The sequence below is a fragment of the Falco biarmicus genome, chromosome 10 (assembly GCF_023638135.1).
Source record: "Falco biarmicus isolate bFalBia1 chromosome 10, bFalBia1.pri, whole genome shotgun sequence".
Taxonomy (NCBI): domain Eukaryota; kingdom Metazoa; phylum Chordata; class Aves; order Falconiformes; family Falconidae; genus Falco; species Falco biarmicus.
Window position 1 is genome coordinate 26,115,141 of NC_079297.1, and position 26,497 is coordinate 26,141,637.

General features: G+C 41.7%; 1 protein-coding gene and 1 long non-coding RNA gene across 5 annotated transcripts in view; one reads left to right on the forward strand and one right to left on the reverse strand.

Moving 5' to 3' along the window:
- Positions 1-219: 219 nt before the first annotated feature.
- Positions 220-3,966, reverse strand: LOC130156153 (uncharacterized). The gene is made up of 3 exons (XR_008824339.1): positions 3,755-3,966; positions 3,225-3,309; positions 220-2,964 (listed from the first exon to the last, which is right to left on the reverse strand). It is a non-coding gene; the product is annotated as an uncharacterized LOC130156153 (long non-coding RNA).
- A 395-nt stretch (positions 3,967-4,361) lies between these two features.
- QSER1 (glutamine and serine rich 1) overlaps positions 4,362-26,497 on the forward strand; it is a 46,639-nt gene continuing 24,503 nt past the window's right edge. Inside the window, exons 1-3 of one of the 4 annotated variants that reach the window (XM_056354412.1) lie at positions 4,368-5,029; positions 22,003-22,112; positions 23,358-23,522. In XM_056354412.1, the coding sequence (XP_056210387.1) occupies positions 4,803-5,029; positions 22,003-22,112; positions 23,358-23,522 (502 nt within the window). In that variant the 5' untranslated portion in view covers positions 4,368-4,802. Of the gene's footprint in view, positions 5,030-22,002; positions 22,113-23,357; positions 23,523-24,619; positions 24,746-26,497 lie in introns of those variants that run through there. The other 3 variants (XM_056354413.1, XM_056354414.1, XM_056354415.1) reach the window with 3 other exon arrangements.

Sequence of the window (26,497 nt, forward strand, 5' to 3'; positions counted from 1 at the left end):
CTGGCCCTATGAAGAATCACCCCATTCAGTAACACCTGCTGCTGCAGGCACAAGAACCCTTAGTGGTCCTATCCTGGTATTTTAGCATCCGTGGTACTGTTAGAGCTGTAACATAGCATGTAGCCTTCTGCCTGGCCAGTCTTGTACATACACAAAATAGTCAATCACACTCAACTCAAACACTGGCTGACATTTTTCTGTTAACACAGATAGTAATAATAGCACACCACGCAACAAAGATTTATTAAATCAATAAATCAGTTACAAATAAATAAATCCATGCCAAGCATGAATTGAAGCAGTATTCTGGCTCTGAACTTGTGATCAATACATTGGTTTTAATTATGATCAAATCACAGAAAACTGCCAACTACCCATTAGCTTGATCCTACATTTCATTTGGCATACGGTTGCTGCAAACATGAAAGTAGACCTCAAAAAGCAATATAGCCATTCAACATTGTGTAACATTAAATTATTTAAACAGAAAGAGGAAAATAGGAAAGTTTCCCTAAGGGGCAGTGTGTATTAGCTAACACAGTTCTGCCACAGAAGCTGGCTTGATTCTGGCTGAACTGGCGTATGGGCAGAGAGGCCTGCTACTGTCAATAGAGGTATATCCTCAAGCACTCCTAGACTCCAGAGATTTATACACTGAATACACCATGAGCCAAATCAACTTCTCGTCATCAAAAGCAAAAGTTCCCCACTCTCTCCTCTAATCTTCCCTTCCCCTCTGGTTCTGGCTGCACGCCACCACTGCTTGCCCTGAGCCAGCACCCATTTGATGCAAAGCAAGCTGATTCAGCTCAGTGAAATTACAGAAAAATAACCTCTGGCTAAAAAGTAAACGTTCTTTTGCCAGTGGAGCACATTTACTGCTGACCTTGTGGCCAGAGCACATCACTAGGAGTGGGAAGGTGGAGCAGGGAAGGAAGAAGGGAGAGTAAGGCCTTCTCCTTCGGGTGTCAGCAAGCAACTGAGGCAGCACAGCCCTGCTGCCACACTGCACCTGTAGGCAGCAGCCCATGCTGCAGCTTTGAAGGTTCTCCTCGGACCTTAGGCAGACAACTCCAATTAAAGGTTACCTTAAGTACTTAAATCTGTCTCTTAACCATCACACAACGTTTTTGACTCTGTAAAGGATTTGTTACGTTATTTTTCCAAGTGGAGATTGTTCATTTAGGGAAAGAAATAAGCAACAAAAATTCAGTACTGCCCCAGGCTGGTATGTTGCACAGACTGTGTTACAGTGCTGTTTTAAGATTTTGCTCTTAAATAGAGTGAAAAATTGTATTAGCTTAAGTTTCAGAAAAATACATGATATTCTTTACTTGAGAGATAGGCACATGCAACATCACTATTGGCTATAGGCACTCAGTTATGAACTACGGTTTGGAAGGTCTTAAAGCTCACCAAAGCTCAGTCCCTAACCGACAAGTAATAGCTGTGTTTGAAACTAAAGCATTCCTTACTAACTCAAGAATCAAAGTATTTTCAATGTTCAGAATCATGAACATGTCTAATATGACTTCTAAATACACACCTTAATATGTACACTTTAATCTATGCATTAAAATAACATAGACAACTAACAGGATCTATTCAAGGCATTTTTTTCTATCACCAACACATCTTTCCAGAAAAGCTGTTTGTAAGTATTGTGGATACCAGGCTAGTGTAGAAGCGCTCACTCTATAAACAGGCACTTTCATTGTCTTAGAGAACAGTGTTACAAAATATCTTTTAGCTACAAAAAGATAAAATGCACAAATTAAAGGCAGCTTTCCTAGACAGAGGATGGCAACAAGCAGCAGGGATCAGTTTTATGAGAAAACTGTGGAAGTCTCACAGGCTGGTCTCAGGACAAGTAGATTTATCCCATAGCAAAAAAAGAAAAGCAAATCACAGCAGAAACTGACTGGTTATGACCTCCAGAAACTGGAGGTTATGGACATCAGCGATTAAGTTTCCAGTCTACACCTTTATCAAAACCATGTAAAAGAAATTAAACTTGCCAACAGCTGTCACAATTTCTGCTTCACTCAACTTTGCTATTTGATTACAGAAAAGAAGACCTACTCCAACGATGTTCAAGGAAACACTGTGTCTGTGGTGTATTGACAATTAGTTAATTTAATGGTCTAAACTAATTGTGTATATTTCCCCGCCTGTAAATCTGGACTGGGGCTTGTTGTTTGTGATTTCTGGTGCAACAGGATTTTACAGCCACAATCTAACAGTATTAACACGCAAACACCTGCTCATTAGACAAATAACCTGTAATGAAAACAGTCAATATTATGGTACTCTTTAAAGTTCATGTTGCCATTACTTGAGAAAAACAAACAAACAAACAAAACACTAGCAGTTTTACAATTTATTGATACATTGTTGCAAATTTGTGACAACAAACTTTTAAGGCACACCAGCAGGCTCCGGCTGTATAACCAAACACTATAGCTAGGTGGAAAAGGCATTTTGTATCACTTAGGTCCATGTATCGCCCACCTGAGGGAAACAATGCACTCTAAGTGCAATATTATAATGGAGATTAGTGGAGATCCTGCAGGGAAATTAAAACCTGTAGGTCCCTTCTCCGCTGGAAATGCTACTTTCAATGCTATCAGCAGAGTAGTTAGCATAAAACTGGAGTCATTTTCTGTCATCAGGTCATGTATGTAAAACAGTACCCTTTCGTGCTTCCCAGGAAAAAAGGTCTCCCACCCCCCACATACTCTCCTCCAGCTGCAAGCAACACAGGTGCTAACTTATGCAAACACAAGGAAAACTCACTCTTCTGGTTTCTGGCTTTGGTACGCTTCTTCTCCCTCCTCCCTCTGCCCTGGCCTTTGGGTGACTTAGCTCAGTCTCGTCGCTGCTGATTACTTTCGCACTTACCCTTCCCTCCTGGATCCAAAAGGCTGCGTTCCTTCCCATAGTTGAATTTGCCGCTTCTTGAAACTAGGTACGAGAAAAGCAGAACCTCAGCTTTTCATCCTAAAGTATCTTACCTTCCGGCATTCCAGTTAATATTGACCACTCCACTTTTTCATTCAAATGTTGAGGTTTTGTTTGGGTTTTTGGGGTTTTTTTTTTCCATCTAATCTGACTGGCTGTAGCCAAGTTTCTACACTCTGCGTTTCACTACAAAATTCATTTCACTCTGCCGTTCGATCATGCCCGGAGTACTACAAACGGAAATCTTCAAAAGACTCACTTACTCATTAGCATACACCTTCCCCTTCTGAGCAATGCCTCCAGATGCCGTCACCCTCTCTTCAAATGCACATTCCTCCTGCTCTTCTCCTGCAGGGAAAGCCAGACACCATAGCTCACCCACCATCCCCCTGCCCGAGATGGATGTCCCCTTCGCTCCTACCCTGCTCTGGGAAGCTGGTGCCCCTTTCCCTCATACTACAACAAACTGCACAGGCAAAGATACAGGAATTTACAGCCCAGACGCCAGGTAACTTAGATTGCTCTAGATGCTTAAAGATTCTTTACAGCCCAGACGCCAGGTAACTTAGGTTGCTCTAGATGCTTAAAGATTGTTTCCCTTGCTGGCTGACTTTTAGACTAATCGGGCTGCAGGCCTGCAATGATTTCTTGAGGGGGAATGCTGAAGTTTTTTGGAAAAGCTGTGGTATGCCTATAAGAGGCTTTTAGGCTGTCAAAAGGAAAATAATTAGCTAAAGGCCTGTGCTTTTATATTACTTAACCCCTGTAAAGTACCCTCAGAGCGATGACCAACCTAAAGCGCTGAGCGCCGGCAGGAGCTTGAAGTGGCAAAACAAGGGCTCTGGGCTGCCCCTGAGGGGAAAACACGGCGACGAACTTCTCCCGGTGACCTCCCAGCACCCCTGTGCCCATCACCGGGTTTTTTTATTTTATATCTCTCCCCGACGAATTAGATTTTCCTGTGAGGAGAGCAGCGGGTCGACTCGCCTCAGCCGCGGGGGGAGACGTCCGGGCAGGCGGGCGGGAGCGGCGTCACCGGACGGTGACGCCGCTCCCGCCCGCCTGCCCGGACGCCTCCCCCCGCGGCGGGGCAGGGCGGGAGAGCCGCCCTACAAATTGCTTTACAATGCGCTCCCCATGAGGCAACCCGTCGCCTCGGGGCGGCAGCCGGGGTAGTGGCGGCTGTCGGTCTCCATCTTGTCGGTCGGCGGCCGCCCCCGGAGGCCGCGGTCCCGCGGTGTTGCCCGCCGCTGACGCCGCTTCCCCTCAGCGGGAACAAGATGGCCCCGCCCCGGCTCCTCCAACAAAGCGCCAGCGCTTCACTTGACGCGGCCCCACCGAGAAACCGGCCTTTCCCCCCCCCGCCCCCCGCCTCGCCTTGCCTTACCGCCCGGGCCGGCCGTCCCCGCCTTCAGCACCCCCCACCCCGCCCCGGTGGCGGCTACCGCCCCCCGCCAGCCGCCGCGCTTCCCCGCCGGGCCGCGGCCGCCCGTTCCCAAGTCACAGACCTCCTCCTCCTCCTCCGCCCCCCGCCGCGGTGGCTCCGGCGGCAGCCCCCTCCGCCGCGGCCTCCCTGCCCCCCGGCCACGGAGCCGGAGCCCGTGAGCCCCAGTGCGCGCTGGCGGGGGAGGTGCATCCTGGGAAAGAGCAGCCCGACATGGGTCTTCGCCTGGCCGCCGCGCAGCCCCCGCCGCCGCCCGCAGCTCCCCTCAGCCGTCCGCCCGCCGCCGCCCGCCGCTGAGCGGTGAGGGGAGGGGAGCGGAGGCAGGGCTGGGCAGGGGGGCCGGGACGCGGCGGCCTGGCCCGCGCCGGGGAGGGGGCCGCGGCGCTGCCCGCCCCGCATGAGGCAGGGGGGGGCCGCTCCCACCCGCCCCGCTCGGTCCCCGCCGCCGCCGCCCTGCGCGCAGGGCCCCAGCGGAGCCCCCGCCGCCCCGGCCCCGCGCCCTGCCCCGATGATGGACAGGAACTACCCGACGACCCCCAGCTTCGCCGACCCCCTGGCCCCGGCCACCGCGCAGCCCGCCGCCTCCTGGGCCTACGAGCGGAGCGCCGGCAGCCTCAAGCCCAGGTGAGGAGGGTCCGCCGGGGGGCTGCGGCAGGAAAGGACGGGGTCTGGGCCGGGGCCTGGCCCGAGGGCGCCCCGGGGGTACGGCGGGCGAGGGGCCCTCTCCGGCGGGGCGAGGCGGGGCGGCGGGGCCGGGGGGGAGTGGGGCCCAGCGGAGCGGCGGGTGAGGCCGGGCGGGGCGGTGGGTGGGCAGCGGGCGGCCGGGCCGCGTCCCGCCGGGCCTCGGCGTCTGGGGGCACGGCCGCTGAGCCGGGCGGGGGGCGGCCGGAGCGGGCTCCCCGCCGTCCCCGGGCGCCGGCGGCGGGGCGGGCCGCCGCTCTCCGCCCCGGAGGCTCGCGTTGGGCTGCGCGGGTTCAAGAGTTCACGCGTCCCTGCCCGGCTCCGGGGGCGACGCTGGGCTCGGGGGCGGCGGCGCGGGGAGCGCTCCGTGTGCGCGGGGCCGCGGGCACCGGCGCTGCCCGCCAGAACAATGCTGCCCGCTGGGCGGTGGGGCCGGGCACGCCGGGGCACCGGACGACCTCACCCTGCGCCGGCAGCCCCTGGGCCGGCGCCGCGCTAGCATCACCCTGCGCCCTCCGTGCCTGCCTTGTCTGCCGCGGCGGCGGCGGGCTGGCCGCGTCCCTCGGCAGCGCTGCTCTGGGGCGTGCGGAGCCTCCGCTCAGCTAAAACTTGTCTGGAGCGATTCGGTCCCACGGAGAGTTGTGGAAAGTTCCGGGAAGCGCGGAAAAAATACAGGATATCTTATTGGCTTTGCGTTGCTCTTTTGATTGTATAACTCTGCCAACTAAAATGAGCGTTTTCTAGGCGAGGAGGTTTTTGTTACCGCCTGCCTTTTATGCCTCTGGCTTGGTACATCTACAGTTCCTATCTCCACGACGTTTAAAGGTAAAAGAGAATCTGGGGCTAAAAATACACTGCCAGAATAGGTGTGCCTGTGGATGACTTTGCATTGGGTCCTGAAAGTGGTCAGGCGTGTATTCTGATCTGACAAGATTAATAGATTATCAAGTCAGAAGGACTGTTGCAATCAGCTAGGCTGACCTCTTCATAATGCAGGCCATAGGACTTCCACCCGCCCCCCCATCTGTGTTTGAAACTAGAGTTTACGGTTTAGAAGGTGCAGTTAAAAATTTCTAGTGAAGCAGAATTCAGCACAATTCTTGGTAAACTGTGCAAGTGGCTGATTTGTGTTTTATTTCTTATTTATGATCTGAAGAGGGCTACATTTAGTTTACAGCCACTGAATCTTGCTGTAGCCTCATCAACACTGAAAATCCCATTACATCTCATGTTTTCCTGAGTATGATTCTTATGAATTTTCATTTATTTATTGCTTTATATGCTTTTTATTAAGAAAAATAAATTATCTTCTGACGTTTGTTACCAGGCATTCTTTTTTTTCTTTTCATTTCTTTTTCTTCTGCAGTTATTCTCTCAGTTTTCTCCTGGACTCCTTCCAATTTATTGTCACCCTTTCTAAATTGTGGACATTTCATTTTAGAAGCAATTAAGTCAATGTTAAGTAAGAAGATAATAGAACCTCCCTGGGCATGAGACTCCAGATTCCTTGTTTTGCAGAGAACTGCGAGGATGGTTAGGTTTTTTGGCCAAAGCCTTGCCCCATGAAGCTATGTTTAGCCAGGTTGTCTGCAGAGTTGCCTGCATGGCACAGTAGGGTCTCCTACCATTCTTTCTAATCTTTCTTCCTAATTGTTGAACTGCTCTTGGTCACGTTGATGTGTTCGTTTCTGCGGGAGTCAGTGACATGTCTTTTCTATATTGCTTTCCCCAATTCTCATCATCTATTGAGGATCATGCCATCTATTTCATGAGGAAGGTTTGGATTTTCCAGGTCACTGAAGAATATGTAGTGCAGGAGCAAAAGTGGATTCCTCTGGGATCTTAGAAGAAACACAACTGTTTGATGATTATTTTCTATGTTAAAAAACCACCACCCTGGTTTTGAAATGTAACTTTAATCTTTTTAATAGCTGCTGTATTAATGCAAGATTAAGTTTATATTTTGGGAATTCCTTAATTGAAATGGCATGGAGAATAGTCCTGAGATAAGTACTGTGCAGAAGCTCATTGAAGCAATGCCTGCTACCTTTACCAATCAAATTGTTAATCAAAAAAATCAAATTAGTATTACTGAATCCGTTCATGATATGGCAGTATTTATGCTATGCTTTAGGAAGCAATGTCAAGAAGACCTTGCTTTCAGTTCTTAAGTTTCATCTGGAGGTTGTGTAGATGGTGATGAATGATGCATTTTAAATGCATTGACTGAAGCGTTTTAACTTTTGTTTAACTGTAGCAAGGGCAGGGAAAATACTGTGAATCATATTTTGTGTCATTTCAGTACGAATTAAAATCCCCTGTCTTCAGCAAGATTTACAGATGTGAACAGTGTTGGACTCCAATCTTAAATACAGTCTGGGCTCGCATAGGTGTTTGTGGTTCCCCTATCACTGATAACATTTGTCAGTTATGGATGGAGCCAGTTGCAGGGGGGATTGGGCTGTGAGAGTCACAACTATCACTGCCAAGGCTTGTACCAGCCCAGAAGCAAATCACGAAGGTATAGATTTGCTGTAAGGGAATATGCTGTCAATGTTCTCGACTTGTGTTACAGATCACGTTTTTCAAAATGGTGTTTTTGATTGTGCTTGACAGGTAGTCTTCTAAACAGCTGAAGCTGCATTAGCCTGATGTTAAATTGAAAAAATGTGTGTCATGTTCATCTGGTACTTGCTTGAAAAGAATTCAGCCTTTAGGTGATATAGATAACAATATTTCATCCAAATTTCATTTCATATTTATGCGTATGTGTCATGCAGGCTGTGTCGTGGCAGGCTATGTTCCCTTTGTGTGGAAAGCCATGTTCACAGTCTCAGCTCGTCAAAATGATTTCTCCTCCCTACAAGCGTTGCTCCTGTCTTCCTGCGCTTAACTTCAGCCATCTGGTTTTTATCCTGCTCCTTATTTCTTGCAGGCACTGTTTTGTCTGTGCAGTGGCATTATTCTTATCAACTGAAAGGAAATGTGTGGTGAAGTATTATGAGGACATTGCTACCAGGCCTGCTGTGACATAACTTTTCCCATGGAATAGGAGAAGATAGTGAAACGGAGACGGGAGATGATGGAAATCACTTGAATCACCACGTTAGCAGAGATCACTCCCACTGGAGAGTGTATTTGGGCAGTGCAGCCATGGCAGCCCCGTAGCAGGGGGCTGAAAGGTGTGCTCCTGTCCTCTGCGTTCCCCCTACCCACACACCTCTTACACAGGCTCTCAGCATCTTGAAAGAATTTCTGATGGTTGTGTGGGCACACTGCCACTTTTGACCTTTTCCTGTAGCTGTTAGAAAACCTTCCTTCTGTGCTGAAACTCTCTCTTTGTGGCACAGTCTAAAGCTAGTCCCATATTGAATAGCAGGTAGCACATGTCATGCTTACTCGTTACTTGCTTGAGAAAAACGGTCTTCGGAAAACAGGTGAACGTGTGATTGTTTGAGAGACTGTTGTAATTGCCTGGAAAGAGAAATGGAGGTGGGTGATAACGGATGAGGTTTCTGGTTGAGTTTGACTTGGGGGCACTTCTAGGGTTTTGTTCAGAGAAGGATTTTTAGTGGTCGAGGGATCTCACTGTTCTTGTTTAGCTTTTACCACAGCTCTAAGACTCAAGTCTTCTGCTATATGTCATTGAATGTCAGGCACAATTACTTTGTTGTTGTTTTAAATTTTATGGCAACTGCTGTGGTCTCTGATGTTTCTTTATGCCTGGTAGTCTGTCTGTCTCTGCCCTACCCAAATACACGGGGGTTTATATAATTTAGTTCAAGATGGTTCTTTACAATAGATAACGCTGACATTTGGTTAGTGCAGCCTATATTTATAGCAGCTAATCTAAGATAATGAGTTAGTTACAGTGAGAGTTCATATGCAAAATTACATAAGTGGGAGACTTAAACTTTCATGATAAATGATTATGATGACTTTTTAACTTGTATTTTTGCATAGCTGTCAAGCCAATGCTTATTCTAACAACTGTATGATAATTGTGATTTAGTTAAGGCTCAATTTAAAATTCTAATGGATTTCTGCATACCTATAAAAACTTTAAAATTGCAGATAGTGTGCTTTAGAAAAGCATAGAACATTTTCTTTCATCAGATTAAATTGTTCTGAGAGGTAAAACCAATGTTTATTGTTAAACACATTTCCTACAAAAAGTTCCCTATGGCATAGTATTTCGAATGTTGAAAGGTAAAGCCCATAAACTGTGAATATATTTAGAACATTTGCTATTAAAAGAAAAGGCACAGAAGGATTAAATAAACTTTATAAACATATAAAAATGTAGGCCACTTTAAAATCTTACCAAACTTTCTGTCATAGTTTGTATCTAAAACATACATACAAAATAAAACCCGGGTAGTCCATGGTGTAGCATAGGTACCTTACAGGGACTTCCTACCTTTTGTTTGGTCGTCTTTTCCTTTTTCTTTTCTTTTTTTTCTTTTTTTTTAACTTTTTTTTGTTTTAACCTGCATTTGGTACGCACTGAAATAACAGCTGTGACAAGGTCAAAGACTGACTGAATAGAGAGGCACTTTCTTGCTGCGTGCCCCATAGCTTTTCACAGATGCAGAGGTATGGTCATCTTGTGAAATCTTTGCTGAAGTTTCAAACTGAGCCACATAAGCTTGTTTGGAATTACATCCTACGTAGCAGTCTTAAGGTTTAACAACAACTTTACATGAAACATTTTAAGCATTTTATGTCACTTTGCTGCCGTGAGAAATGGTGAAATAGAACAGTGTGCAGAAGGAGTGAGTTGAAACTTAGTCTGAGGGTGCAGTTATGTGAGATGGCTGAACTCGCTGCTCAGGCTTGCTGCTGCTGAAAGGGGCTCCCTTCCTCCCTTGCATTGGCTCTGGTGTTTGTGCAACTGCACAGGGAGCTGGTCTGATTTGTTAATTCTTGAGAAAACTATCTTGACTGAGAAGGTGAATAGCTTTCACTTGAGTTGGAGAGCTGTGCTGGTGTACCTGTGTTGTCCGACAGGAATCCAGAGGGTGGCTGGCACCAGGGGATGAGCAGGGAGCAGAGAGGTGTAAGGAGTGAGCCGTGTGGCCTCGGCGGGGACTCTGGCCTGTGGTCCTGGGCAGCTTTTAGATGGGCTCGGCCTTGGCATGTCACTGTCTTCAATGAGCATCCCACCCAAATTGTACTACCTGCTTCCCTACCAGCAGCACTTAATGTCATGTTAGCTGAGTGCTTGACCTCTCTTGAGATCACCTGGAATGGTGTTTCAGATATAAGCCCTTTCCCATGGGGCCAACTTGCACACAGATTACTGAATACGTTCTGAAAGAGGAGGTTTTTCTAATCTTCCATCTATGCAAAAGGTCTTTCAGTCCCATATGTGTTTTTTACCATTCATCCTGCTAAATTTGATTGTAGGCATTTATTACTGCCAGAGAACAACCTTTTCCCTTTGTTTCTTCTGTACTTTTGCCCACCTTTTATTTTTTCTTGGAGATGCTGTTGATTCTGGCACGATGCTGCCATAAGAAGGAGGTTGTTTTTAGAAAAATCCTTGTTCCTGTCAGGAAAAAAGCACCTATGACTGGATTATATTAATTCTAAACAATACTAGAGCTCTCACAGTGGGTTCATTTTACTTGGATTTTTTTTACTTGTATTTTGTGAAAGCATTCACAAATGTGCATGTCAAAAAGTTGTTTTGTATGATGACTGCCTATTCCATACATCATAAAACAAACAAAAAAGCACCAACCTAAATAAAAACCAGTTAAAAGGCAGCACATTAATAGTCTCACTTCCAACCTCTCATAGTAGCCTTAAGTGTGACAAAAATAACTTTGAGCAGCATGCAGAGTTCAGCCTTTCCAGCATGACATTTCTTACTGTACCATGCAAGTGACAGAGAACAGAAAATCCTTAAAACTTTTAGGCACAGAGGAGTATTGTGTTGAGAGGGGACGGAGCTCTTGGTTATAAAGTACTAGGTTTACTTACCTCACTGGGCAGATTTCATAGTTTTTGATTTTACTTCTGCTGTTCTCTGTTGCCTCTTCTTACATTACTTCCTTGTTTTATTACTGTGAGCACTTTTGGGGATGAATAGACACAGAGCATCCTCAGAACCTCTCTGACCATGGGTTACAATAAATAGGGGCAAGGAGCTTTTATTCCTGATTCCTGCATACTTGAACTTTCTTATTCCAAAACAATTCAACAAGAACCTACATATGTTTAGACAAGCTTTTATTTGCCCATAATGTTTTTCTTCTTTTTCATCTTCTACGTGCCTACCTCTGTTGCTTGCTTGGGCCTTGTATAAGTGTAACCAATTACACTCAGTGGGAAGAGGGCACCCTTAGGCATCCTTATCTTAGAGTAAGAGTATTTACATAGGAGGATACTAAGGAACATGTATTCCTTAATAACCCTGTATGAATTATACTTGGAGCTGTCATACATCCAGATTTCTCTGGAGATAGCCCTCTTTTCCACCTGGCAGTGTTGTGTGAGAAGAGTTTGAGGACTCTAGCCCTTTGTCTAGTGTTTCCAGATGTCTGGCAACTTGTTCTGAAAGCTTTTGGACATCTAGAACATGCCAGACAAATGGCCACTGCGCCTGCGTGGTGTGTGTGCAACTGAGCTGGCGTTCTGCGGCGATACTGAATGTACCAGTGTGTGCTGCACGTTCCGTGTTGCACTTTTTTTCTGACCAGGAAATCCCTTTCAGAAATACGGCAATTTAGTATTTCACACCACATCCTGTTTACTTTCTCTCTTCTTCGTGTCAGAAATGCCAGTGCTAGACAGTGAATAATCCTTCAATTCCTGCGTCCCTCCCATTTCATTATTCTGTACTGAGTCTGCCAAGAAAAGGATTTCTAATAGGTTTCTTTTGATTGTGAACATTTGATCATTTGCTAGGCAAAGAGTGATCCTGGAAAACCAACTCCTTAGGACTCTGAACAGTAACCATTTGTTACCTACCTTCAGTTTTTGCTGAAACTGGTGACCTGGAGGTTACCAATGCCCAGTGCCACTGAAGAGCGCTGAGATTTTCTTTTCCCCTTCAAAAAACTCATATTTGTTGTTCTCTTTAAAAAAGAATACAGGCTTTTCACAAATTAAAGGAATTTTCTAGTTTGTGTGTGTGTGTACTGTTTTGATCTCTATTAATACTTGTTTTTATTTAGACATCTGCCTGAATGTCAGGAAATCTTAAATCAATACGTGGGGCATATTTAAGTAATTTGTTTTATATAGTAAGTTTTCCCCATCTCAACATAAATGCCATGTGGCTGTAACTATTTTTCTACAGTTTTGAACAGCACATGTTTTCTAGTTCACAAGCACCTGAGTTTGTATAGTGTTGCCAGCTAAATAGTAACTGGACGCACGTGGAGGCCAGGGTCCTCTTTGCAAGCTTAGAAATGTGAATTTAAAACTGTTTTAGGATGAAGAGGTATGGGAGCTACGTGCAAGGACTATGCTAATTTATCCTATAAAACTAGGTGGTAACACCCTGTGATGTTTTCTTTAACGCAAAGGACTCTTGCTGCTGCATTTTACAATGAACTGTGTGTTGTTAGTATGTTAGATCTTTCCTGAACACACCTCCTAAGTATGGATGGAAGTAGTGTTAGTCACAGGGATGCCACTTTACTGACTCTAAAGGAGCTCATATGAGCTGCTTAGCCCTTGCAGTATGTGGTGGGACAGGGAAAACACTGTAGCCAGACATGTAGGTGTGCTAAAAGGCTTAGAGGCTATTTAATGACCTCGATTGTAGGCTGTACAGATGACCAAGGATAGGTAAGTTTGTGGTCTCAGATGCAGTCAGTGAGTAGATGCCTCGATTCTGTGGCTGTGAGCTGTGAAGCTACTGACCTTCATAGTGGTTGTGTACTGAGCTCTTAAAAATTTTAACTTCACAAAACCTTGAGAAACTGAGTCTTACTTCAGTACTGACTATTTGAAACTTGGTTGTGAGGCCTGTAAATCTGAGTGACTTAACGTTTGTGCCTTAGTTTCCTTAGATTAAAGGAGGAGATACTTCATGAGTTACGGAACTGTGAACTGCTTGGCGATTTGGTAATTAAAAGAGGTATGCCCTGGATGGGTCTGTCAGTGGGTAAGACATACATATTTACACTTCTTACCTGTTCTGTGATTAATCTCTCAACTTCAGCGTTGTCTTTTCCATATAATTAGAAAATAAAGGATTTATTGAGAAATGAGATATCCAGTATTCCTATAGTACCCCAAAGGTAATACTCAAGCTTGCCACAAAATATTACACTGTAATTACTGTGAGAGGATAACAGTTGAGAAGCATTTCAATAGCTAAAATGAATTGTATTTTTAATAAGGCACTGCTGTGGCTAAGCCACGTTTTGAGATAATGCCTTGCTGATTTTTATATTTTGAAATTAAATTTTATTATTAAAAGTAATGAAATCTTTTTGTGTGTATCTTGGCTAGCCGTAATAGAGGATTATATGTGTGCTCAACCATTAATACTGTGATGATCTTGAGAAGAGTTTTGAATATCTCCAAGTACACTTTTGACAACAGAATAGCATCACACATTGGAGAAAAAGTGCTAGATTTCCATTACTGTCTGATACAAAAATCTTTTCAAATTGTGAGTAAAGCTCTGTAGGAGAGAAATATTACTAATATAAAAAGTCACAGCTATTATCTCTGTGCTGGGTAAAGAGAAAGTTCTTTCACAGAGAATAGGTAAGAGAAGAGGATAAATAAACATGGTGACAAAATAATCCAGTGCCTCAAAAGGTGAGAAGAGAAGATTGCAGTTATTTCCATGGTATAAGCTACACAGACCATAATGGGGTACTTATTTTTCTGCAGGCAGCCATAGAGTAGAAGCTGTGAGGGAAGATGTACGAACCTCCAAGATGTGGCTTGGCAAAAAAAATGGCTTAAAATTATTTCTGACACTGCATTATAATAGAAATTGGGTGGTGAATGTGGGCCACATGAGTGTCTGTTTAGATGTGGGGAGTGGTGATACTGAGTCACTAAGGACATAAAAGTTAGGCTTCAATATTCAGAGCAGGAACACTGACAGTTGCTTCCAGGCCTTGAAATCTGGAGAAGTGTGTCAGGAGCTCAGAATTGGCATTATTATAGAATGGTTTAGGCAGGTTGTAGCCCTGTTACAGTAGAAGGGGGGAGGGGGGGGGGGGAAGTGGGTAAGCTGTAAAGAGCTTCTTAACTAATACAGTGCTTTCTGGTCAGTTTTCTTTTCAATGTTCAGATTTAGGTACGGTTGCCATTTTTCCCTGTGGAATGTTTTGTGTGATGGATTTGAATGAATTCCTCAAAATTTCCTGCTAGAACACAGAGGAGTTTCCAACAGAAACCTGCCTTGCTGCCGCCAGCCTCAGTCTCCTTACGGGGTAATGGCCGGAGGGGCAGCAGTGGTTGGGGCTGCTGCAGCCAGGCGGTCACCCAAGTCCTGCAGCCTTGCTCCTGGGCACGTGGCGGGGAGCCTGAAAGCCCAGGGATGCTTCCCGGCCTCTGGGTTCCTGCTAGCTGGCTGGGAGCTTTGGACTTTCTCATTAAAAGAATTCAAAGTAGTTCGTGTTTAGAATTTGAAATTTTAATTTAAAGTACCTTCATCCTTTTTGCCTTTTGTAGCGCATCTGATTTTTGTAAGCCACAGAATTTCTTTTAGAAAATTGCTTTGGTTAGGTTACCAAGAATTTTTTGTCAAAGCCAAGAGAAGTAGTAGTGGTATTTGACAATTCTGTTGTTGTTTGTTTGTTTTTCTTTAAAAAAAAAAGTTAAATGTACTGCATGTCAATCATAAATAACCTCATCAAAAAGATAATTTAGATTGTATACAAAGTACTTTGTCCAGTCCCTCTATAGTAACTCAAGTTGAAGTTTATAAATAGCTCATTTCAATCTGAGTATTAGTTTTCACATCCATAGTTTCAAGACATAGTTTAACTGATCTTATGAAAATGGAATTACATTGTCTTTGTTATTAAGAACTCCACAGGTTACTTGATCAGACAAGCCAGCACTTGCACTCAGGTATTGAAGTACCAGTAAGACTATTTTGGCTTTCCTGAAGCGGTTTTAGTTTTTTTCTTAAAAGGATCAAGCATAAAGAGTTCAGACATATTAACATGGGAATAAAAGGGAGATGAACTTTTTTTTTGCCATAAAATCTTTTTCTTCCCTTAAGATATAACATCTGTTCAGGTGCAGAATCACAGGAACAGCATGAACTTTGCTCATTCACAGGCAGTTCCCTGCATGTAATTTTCTACCTCAAGATGTATTTCTTAGAAGCTTCTTATCTCAGCTCCTAGCAAGCAAGGAAGTAACGAGTGTTTCCTCTTACGAGTACCTCGAGGCAGTCTTTGGTCCATGTCACGGCACTCTCAGCCAGGCTGTTGGTGGCTCTGCATATGAATTGAAGTGTTATAACTTCATCTTTAAGGAAAGAGTGAAGTTTAGTTGCCTTTGGTATGTTATGATTTGATACATTCTGCACTGAATATGTAGTCTGTAGTTACAGTGAAAGGGAAGAACGTGACATAACCAACAGACAGTTGAGATTGTTGATGAAAAACTACTCTTCTGTGTTTTACTGACATACCACAGCACTGGAGTCTGATTCTATATTTTCCATCTTTCTAAAAGTTATCTAACTTGAAGAGTAATATTATTAGATAGTTAATAATATTTTAAAATATTGTCTTCTATGTATTTCTTATGTGGTAATTCAACAACAGGCTAGGCAAATGCTAAAGATGTATACTGTTCCTAAAGGAATGCTCTGCGTACCTTTTAAGATATATTGATTTTAGAGATGCTTTTCTTCTGATTTCTCAGTAGTGGACTTTATTTTTTAAGTAGCAGTTTATTTTTTTCTTTTGTGGATACCATAACTGTTCTAGACTACTAAATATTCTTCCTCTTTGTGCAAATATTTTTTGGATCTTCAGACGTGAAGGATTGTCTTGTCTTGTGCCATCTAATGAGAGGATCAGGGGAATTAGAGGTGGGGAGTAGGCTGGTTTCCTATTTTTCCTGAACCTGCCAATGTTTGCAAGCCTTGAACCAACTTAGTTCTTGCAGCGTCTTTTCCAGTATATCTGTGGAAATAGAGGTGACAAATCACGTATTATATACATTTCTGAAAAAAAATATTTTCCACTGAAATGAGTGGGCTGAGCGGGAGTCTGTTCCCCCCGTTGGAATTAATTTCTGAAACATTTTCTGTTGTCTTTACAGCCTTGCTTTGAAACTTCCAGAAATGTGTTGGCCTGTCCATTGGACAGGAGTGATTTGGTGTTAACAAATAGTACTGAACTTACTTAAGTAGCAACTTTCTTTCTAGGCAACTCCCTCCATCCTCTATGATTCTGCCTTCCTAGTCATTGCTTTTTAAAATACAAGATCAAAACCATTTTTCTTAATTAAATGTGTACCTATAACATTGTCTTTAAATTTTAATTTTATTCTGAGCTGCAGATAAGCCCTAGATGATGAATTACATTCTAGTTAGACTGTAGCAAACAGCAGTTAATTCCATTGTGGTTAGTATGGGCAGCTGAAGCCCACGCTGGCTGAAAGGCTGTTTACCATCCCTATCATCTGTATTTAAATTCAAGTAATATTTCCAGGTAATGCTCTTGCATTCTGTCTTCATGGTGTGCTGTGAATGAAGGCAGATAAACAAAGTTAAGTATTTAAACAAAATATTAAATGTTGTTTCTAATATTAAAATAATTCTAAATATGAACCAGCAGGTAATGCAAGCTGGAACTGCATTTTACATCTTTAAAGTGAAATATAGTGGACAAAAAGAGTTGTAACCTGCGTATCGGTTTCTATATCTTATATTTAGGATGGTATTTTTAATATTTAGAAATGCATTTGTCATTTTGGTGGTGTTTGGATCTTAGACAGCTTTGCTTTTAGCCTCTGAGTGGAACTCCTGATGCGTGGCTAAGGGGCCGATGGAAGAGAGACCCCTTTGCCAATGCCTGAGCTTTGGGGGAGAGAGGGGAATTTGAGTAATCTTTCCCCATTTCACATATCTCAAGTCAGAGAAAATGCAAAGTGTGAGTTTTAAGGTGTTTCCTTGTCAGCATGAGGCTATTAGGTTTTTAATCTCAGTTTTGGTGATTAACTAGAAGTGGACTGTACGCCTAGTCATCTTCCCTCTGGAGTCAGGAAGCTCCTCTTGTTTTCAGTGAGGCAGAACAGGCAGCCCAAAAGTAAGACCAGATTGTTTTCTGGTTTTGCCTCAAATCTGATCACTTGTGTGGTTTGTGCCTTTTGTTTTGTTGGGTTTGGTTGTTTTGGATCTCAAACTTGCCAGCCTGTGCAGGAGCCCGGACCTGGGGCATGGAGGTTTCCCCTCTGGGGATGGCGGGAGCGCTTCTCAGTTCTCCTGCAGTCAGGAGTTCCCTGTGCGACCACTTGTCCTGTAGGTGTCCAGCTTCACTTTGAGCACAGCCTGCACTGTTTGAACACTTTGAAAATGCTCTGTGATTTAATGTGGGTTTTTAGTAGTTTTCCTTTATATCAGAGGCAGAAGTTACAAGTGCCCAAGAACAAAAGAGCAAGGTATTGCACCCAGAAGTTTCCTTTGCTCTGTGAGAGTCCTGGTCTGTTTCTCATGTAAGCCGTGTAAGTTTCCCTAGAGCTCGAATAATAGCTGTTACTAAACTTAAAAAAAAACCCAGAAGACCTTAGAAATTGCTAAGCTCTAATGAAAATTGATCTAGAAAATAAAGTAGAAACATAGCAAAAGGCCATTTTCACCTAATGATACTTTGTGTATTGAGTAAACGAAGATACTTCCTTAAAGTTTTTTTGTTTCTGGATTTCATTCTATATGGGTGCCTAGGAGAGGAAGGTTTTTTGAAGAAAAGCAGAAGTAAAAACAAAGGATTACTTGTATGTCCAGTGCTTAGTGCCACTACATTTTGTTTCCTTGTAAACGTGATCCTTCCATTTGAGTTTGAAGTTAAGAAATGCATCTATCGCCTGTGTAAAGTGCAAACCAGATAGTTGTCTTGGCAGGTGAGGAGGGTGGCGTGCAGCGTAACCCAGTAACCTTTTGCAGTTGGAGACCTAAATTTATGTGAAACTATTAGATTGAAGAATGCTGTGAAAATAAGATCATAAGAATAGCGATAGAAACACATATGTGAAGAGTTGATTCAGGAAAGACTTAATCCAGACTAACAAAAAGGAGTTGTAGATCAAGGTTAGAGGGATTTTAGTAACAATTAAGTGCAATGACTATACATTTTTCTTCCTCAGATTTTAGTGGAGATATAATTATCTTCTAGTAGCCCAACTGATATAGGTGAAAACCCCCAGATTAATAAGTTGTTTCACTGTCATTGTTGTAAGGATTTTTTGGTTGCGTTGTTACGACAATGACAGTGATGGCTCTTCATAGGAAAACTCTAAAAGGACACTTAAATATTATATTCAAATTGAATGGAACTTTTCAATGAAAAATACTTCAGGGGAAACTATTTTCCACATTTGTGTGTCAAATATGTATTACTTTCTAGCAGCAATCACTCCACAGTGCAGTTAACTATGCCAGTAGAAGTGAGAAATCACTGTGATACATCAGTGATAAGGGGAAGTGGTTTTAGAGCAACTAACTTGTATAGCAACTAATGATAACAAGTAACAAAGTACCAAGTAATGTGAATGTGTCTCTTCAGTAACTAATCTGACATTTCAGGACAGGTGAGAACTCCTGTGGAATTTCAACAGACTTTGAAAGTAGAGTACAAAGGGCTAGGTAGCCATAATGTTGTTTGCAATGCTTAATGTGTTTTTGATATGTGAATTACATGCTGTATACGTTCATCTGTTTAAAGCTAAATTTTATAAAAAGAAACCCTAAGGCAGTAATCTTCTTTCAGATTGCTGTGCTTGTGTTTAGGATAAGCTTATGTAAACTGAAGGCATATATGCAGGGTTTTTTTGAGATAAGAATCTACATTCCAGCAACTAGTAATTATACAATAAACAATTAACTGTTCTAATAAACACAATGTTTTTATTGAAAGACAGATTCATTTTTGAGGTTGCGGTTGCCTTAACTATGACCTGGGAGTTTGTATTAAAAAAACCAAAGGCATCATATACTTAAGAGTGTTCTTACGATGCTTGTAATTACTAGAATTTTGAGATTCTAGTAATTAACAAGGTTTTTGAGGTACTAAGCCTAGAGATTATTTTGTATCACAGTGTTAATTCCAGTGTCCTCTGTGTTACAAAGTCTTTATCTTAAGTTTCTTTTACCATTCAGGTTTTGCCTCATGTCTACAGGCTTGTGTGCTAGGCTGTCTTGCAGTCTTCGCATATACTGTACGTTTCCTCTGCAAAAAAGGTGTTTATTGCAAGGGAGTGAAGAGGGGGAATGAATCACAGTCTTCACCAAACAACCAGAATAAGCAGAAATCTCAAATTAAAAAAAAATAATAAACAAACACAAAAAAACCCCAACAAACCAAAACCAAACCCAGGAAACTAATTTTTCAATTTCCCAAATTTTCAGGTGGTTAATTTAAAGTTCATTCACTTTTTGCTTGTGACCTTTTGCTGTTGCAATGTAAGAGGAGGAATGACACAATATTACTTGATATAATCTGTACCGGTTCTTGTGAGTCTCACCTAATCTGGAAGGATTTTTGCTGCAAAATGTAGGCCCAGTTGTTTAGAGCACTACTACAATGCCAAACATGCCTCTCAGCCTGAAAATACCTGAAATGGGAAAAATAAAGGTGTTCTGCAATATATGTAATACGACTTCATAGTTTGTCTTTAACCTTGTATAAAAGAAAAGTCAGCATCACATGCTTTTATATAGGTAAATGGTTAAGATTATATATAGGTTAAGAAGACTTGAAAGTAAAACTAAGTAAAAGCTATTGCACATGGAAAGTTTTCGTAAGATCAGCATTTGTGTTGGTGAAGGTAATTCTTGCTAACAATGCATATGCTACCATGGTTCAGTTTAAAAACTTATTTTCTCATGTAGTGGATTTTTAAAAAAATCCCAAAACCCCATCACGTGTCTTAATTTGTGTGATGTTTTATGTGCAGAACAGTATTGTAAGTTTTCTGCCTGGAAATACTAAAATTTTTAAATGCTTTTAATCAAACTATAACTTGGTGTCATGCAATTGTGCCTGCCAGTTGTTCATAGTAATGATGCAAATAATTAGATTTCAGTCAGCATATAATAGACATTAGCTGCTTATACTTAGTGTTGGAACTGTGTAATCTATCCTCTATGCACATCGATGTGCTGACTTTGAGTTGAGGTTTGGCGATTCTCTAAATGGTAATTATGGCTGTGTAAGGTGTTGAAGAGCTAGGTAGAGGTGCAATTGAGTAAAGCAGTAGCTGAAGTGTTTGTTGTTTTGGGTTTTTTTTCCCCTTCCCCCGAAGCATTTTAGTTCATTCTTTAGGTTTGTGCCTTAGTCTGCTATAAGCAGCTGAAACTGCTTGTATATGAAAATATGTTCTCTGTTAGTGCATCTCAGGCACAGAAATTAATCTGGAAGTCTAAAATGTTGTTTCCCTTACAGACAGGCTCTTGCTAGCTCATAATGCGTGGAGGTCACAATGCTCTTACACACTCGTCAGATCCACTGTCTCCACTTGTCATTTTAATGAAAATGAAGTAAATTCGGTAGTGTTGCCAATTTCTATATCATTTGATGACTTCTACAAAAATTTCCCATGATGTCATTATTCCTGGCATCAAGTGTTCATTTTTTTCCTTATTCAGAGTGACTGCCCCCTCATCCCAGGGGATGAAAGAGGATAAGGGAAGTCTCCCTTACAGCAGTTGGTACGGAGGGCTGTGGGTTTCACCGTTTGCTTTTTTTTCTGGCATCTGTTTACAATTGAATTTTGAACTTAAAGCAGTCTCACATGTGCACTGGAGTAAGTAGCAGCTACCTATAAACTTAATGTCCAGAAGGCAAGATGAGAAGATAAATGGTTACTTGGTTATGCTGGCTTTCATGTTTTCAGTTTGACAGGTGCTGTACAGAGCTGAATCTGTGGAAGCTTGAAAGCTTTGGGATTTTGTTTTGCTTCCCCCTCCTTTTTCTGACTTTTAAGTTGGAAATCATTAGCACTTTTGGCAGGTTCCTTATGTTGCTTGATGTTTAGATTGCATTTCTTTACTTTCTGCATTATTGCTCTTGTGTGGGCCTTGCATTCAGTTTGCTTCCATTAAGCCTGATTAAAACATCATGTTAATTTAGATGTCTCATTTCAAAATGTTAAATAAAAACTGTGGATCATTAACTTATATGTAATGCTAAGAGGTCTGAAGACCAAGATTTGCCACTTGCTAGTGCTTTCACTGTCAATGTTGTTAGAATTCTGCTAAAGTTAATAACATTTAAAAAACCCTATTGCTCCTGCAGCTTCTCGTTCATTTCAGCCTTTGTATTAAATATGGTCCTGTAAGTTTTAATGAAATTGAAAATTGAAATGTTAAAGTGGGCATGTATTTGCAGCAGTCTGCTTTGCAGACTTTACATCAGTAAATCATTACAAAAATTGTCCATCCAGTGTTTCTTACAGTTGAACTAGGAAGACCTCTGTCTTTCTGACCTAGTGCTTTGTAAACTTTTCTGTGGTTGATTTTGATTTTTGTAAGGGTTTGGCGTTTTTTCCCCCCTGTTTGGCTTGTTAGGTTTTGTAGTACTTTTTTTACCTGCTTAACATGTTTAGTGATGTCCTGGCACAACCACATCTATCAGATATTGGTCTTGTGTTCTCTTTTATTTCTGCAAGTTTTTGGCTTGTGGTTGGGATTTCATGGTTGTACTTTGTTTCTATAATTGTATATTTTTATTAATAATGTTTAATTTCTTCCTTAGCTTAAGCTATGGAGGAGGACATTCATCACATTCAGAAACAGATCTTCACAGACAGACATACACAGCTTCTCATCAGCTTCCCGGATACTCTACTACACACCATCCTACTGGTAACTGTCCATATCATGAAATTACAGCTTAAACAGCTAAAGAAGAAAAAAAAACCAAACCCAAACTGTTATGTTATGCATTTTATAATCAGGGGGAATTTGTCCTGCAGGTTGTGGCGAGCGGTATTAGAAAAGCTGAGTTTGTAATAGAAAGTTAACAATCATATGTTAGCTTATATCAAAATGTCATAAGTAGAAAGGGAAGTGTAAGGGGAGTTATGCTCAGTAGCTTATTGATTCTTAAAGAAGATACATTTATTCTTTAAAATACAGCTTTTTAGGATTTGGCCTTTGCATAAGGGCCAAAAGTATGCCTTGAAGCCAGCTGCAGAAATCATGCCAGTTCTTTTAGACTAAAGCAGATAGCAAAACCAATACAAGTCGGAACATGCTGTTGCTAGTACTTACATGTGCAAAGTAAGACATAATGCTGGGGGAAAGTTAAAATTTACTTTAAATATAGCAGCAGGTTAGGTAGTGTTACATCTGCATCGGGATGTAACATGAAGAGGGCATGACCTCTTCACGTTCGCTTTGCAACCCAGTGTTTAAGGAAAGATACTTGAGCTTATGTGCTGACTGAATCTGCGATCTCTTGGCTAGGCCTCCATCAGGATGGTGGAGGGTCAGAACTGCAGGGAAAGTTTCAGGCTGCAGACCCTGCAGTCTTGATGTACTCTTAGTTACTAAAAAACTCAATCTCACCACTGCTTCCCATTGAGGCCCCTGCCATTGAAAGGTGTGAGCCACAGGAAACACACAAAGTTGTTTGTTGAAACAGAATGCGGTCAAAACCCCTTTTCTTGTGCCAGTCCTACAGAGAAGTCAAAACTGCTACAAGTGGCCCAAAGTGGGGAAAAGGTTGATACAAAGAAGCTGAACCCATTTCAGAAGGAATTCGGAATGTTTAAACAGTTCATGTAAAGAAAAAAATAAAAAATGATGGAACAATGAATCTTCAGATGAAGGGAGAGTTTTACTGGTGTACCTCAATACTGTTTTTAAGCATCATATTTGACATACATTTGATAATAGATTTTAGAATGCATACGCAAGTTCCTGTGTACAGTCACAACACTGTAAAGCAGTGAAACACTGAAAAATCAATGTACTGTAATAATATTGCTAATGTTTCATGGCTTATTTGTAGTGAATTATGAATGTTTATCCTTGTTATTTGATTGAGCTTCTTGTAAGTTCCTCTGACTTCTCTGTTTTGTTTCATTTCCCTCCATCTTCATCTAGGTCTTTCAGGAATATTTGATACCAGTATGCACAGTGCTGGAAGTAACACTAAGGAAACTTCTTCAGTTATGAATTTTCTCTCTGCTATTGAGTCTCGTACTGCTCAGGCAGTCTCTTCAGGATCTACCCTCTTACCACAGTTCAGGGCTCCTTCCTGGCAGACAGGTGAAAAATCTCTTTTGAAATAAAATTTTATCATGATTATATCGACTGTTTGGGAGAATTTGGAGCAAAAATATCCTGGCTAACTGAAAAGGCTATGTGTCTTCTACCTCTTTTCCATTTCAGTATTTAAAAATCTCAAAATCAGTTATATTAGCAGAAGAACTACATGAGCAGACGTTCTAACTGTTTAGAAGGGAATTACATGTCTAGGGTATTATTTTGTCTAACAAGTCAAATTTATTCTCCATCTTTGTTTGAAATTAGTCTCGCTAACACCATAAGCATATTCAGGTAGACTACCTGTACACCCTAGCAGATCTTTCATTCTCAAACACTGTTCCCTGTCATAGTTCTTGTATGATACTACTAAAAGTCCATGGATAACTTTAGCTCCTTTGTATACAGAAGTAATGAGCAAGATGTTCTCAAAAAGAAGGTCTGAGGTGCATGTTGCATAGAAATAAGTGATCTAATTTACAAATAAACAAACATGCTGTCTTTTTTGGCAGACTGCCTTTTATAAACCTCCCCCATCTGTCAGCCTTCTGTGCAGAGCAGGAAACTGCGTATTTTGAGCTAGCTATAGTCAGCCACACCAAGATAAGTGTTGCTACTGCATCTGTGGGTAGCTTCAAGTTATGGTTAATCTTATGTAGTGATTATGCAGCTGTGCAATGAATCGGATCTACTCACTGATCTGACAGAAAACGTTTGGGTGGGGTTTTTCCTTTGATGGGATGGTTTTCCACTGATCTGTGTCTCGGTGCAGCTGTATAATCGCTGGTTTTGATTTAGGGAGGAGACATAAGGTGCAAAGAGGGAAGAGTTAAATAATCCTTTTGTAGATGGTTTGCACTTGGTCTGTTTAAGTGTAATGTGCAGCTGCATTCTATGAAGAGCTACCAAAAGTTGAAAAGAGAGAATGTGGCATTTTGTTCATCATGGACAAAAGCAGATATGTGGGACCACAGATGAAGATGCACACTGTTAGTCTGTCAAAAAATCTTAATGTAAATCAGTGGTGTTTAGAGTTGTGATGACCCATCCTCACATCAGATTGTCAGCTGGGAAGAAATCTTTTTTTCTCTTCGTCCTAGCATTTTCTCCATTGCAGCCTGCCTAACAGTGAATTCTGAAGAATGGGGAGACATGCTCTGGGTCGGGTATGATGTTGATACCAGTGATTGAGAGACTTCTCAGTACTCATTACTAAGAACTCATCAGTAAGCCCATTTTCAATATTACCAGTTCTCTGAGCTTTCTGTTGTCCTTTAATACTTTTGCTGCTTTTCTGTATCCCTCAATCCTCCCAAGTGTCTTTTGAGAGCTTTGTCTTTACAAACTTTTTTGATGAGGGAAAACACGTGCTCTTCACTCTTCAAGGTGACTTTTCTTTAAGAAGGGTTTTTAGTTTGGGTTTTTCTCCAAACGCTGCAACTGCTGATTTTGGGGGGGGAAAAGAGGAACAGTGTGTGTGTGTGTGTTATAGTGGACACCAAGTCTTCCTTCGATATGTGGGATGTGTTACCAGTGTTCTGATTTCTTAGTAGTGGGGAGTGTCTGTGCACACAACTTGCTACCTTTGCCATACCTTTTGTTTTATCCTCTACAAAAGTAAAATACGAAACTCAGGAGTTCTGCCATAATAGTGCTTCTGTGACTGGCTCTTGACTAGTTTAAGAAATTACCTGTGTAGCAGGAAGGGCTCTAATTCATGGAGGAGAATGGAAAAATACAGGTTAGATGGGAAATGAACATCTGTAGTTAAAACAGATATAAATTCTTCCCCTTCTTTGATGCTTCCAGGTGCCCCTACCTTTGTGTTAGTGCTGCGGAACAGAAAAAGAGAGCTCAGTTGTACCTGATGTTGCAGTTTTTTAGAATGGGCTGGGAGCATTAAAACACTGCTTGTGCTTTCTTACTCAGAAAGACCTTATTGTTGACTAATGAAAAATACCTTGGCATTCCTTCAGTATCACATCTCTTCATATCAATTTGTCTTGAATTGAAAGGGAGAAACAAAGACTTTCTTTCGCAGCTTCATCTGAAACTTCCAAAGCAATTGTATGATTAAGTTGCAAACAGTTTAAGAGGACTTAATATATTCTAAAATTAAAATCAGTTTTTTAATGCAGTATTTGTCTCCAAACAAGCTTTATTTATGGAGAGTTTTTTTAATTTATTTTTAAATGATCTGAAGCTAAAACCTGTTTTAAGTATCCAAGAAATGAAAAATGTCAAATTATACCAGAAATCTTAATTTTTTCAAATTTACATACCCTTATACATTTCCCAGTGGAAATTGATTTCTTTAAAAGAAATTTAATCCTCTCTGAGAATAAACTTGCCTTCTTCACTTTCATTCTTAGACTTCAGAAATAGTATACAAACTTCACTAGTATCTGCAAGCTACAGGGTGAAAAGCACTGTGTGATATGGATCACTGCTGTAAGTCCCAAAGCTTGCAAGAGATTTTCATACTCTTATTTCAGTTGAAGTAGTATATTCTGTTGAGAAATCTTGTTTAAGCCAGGATGTCATACAAATAAGTAATATTATGCCTTTCAGTTGGATAGTTGCTATTGCGCTGTGCAGATAGTTGCTGTCTGTGGGTATTTTGGACTGTCACTTTAGAAAGCATACAAATAATATTTATTTTTTGTATTGAAAGTCAAAGCCCTCCTTTAACAACCATATATTGCAAAGTGTATAGGCCATTAGCTATTTCATTGTAAGCTTTGAAATGTTTCACATAAAGTGAGTTATAAAAGTATTGGTGGGCGTAAATGCAGGAGATAGAATTGTTCCTTTCACTGTGTATGTATTACAATTGGTAAGGTGTAATTTTTCCTTTTTACTGTATATTAAAGGTGTCCATGGCTTTTGATTGCTCGTCCTCTCCTGTGAATTTCTTTTTAAACGGAAATAAAAACTAATAAAGAGCCTTCAGTTGCAAAGCAGAATTAATTTTGTAC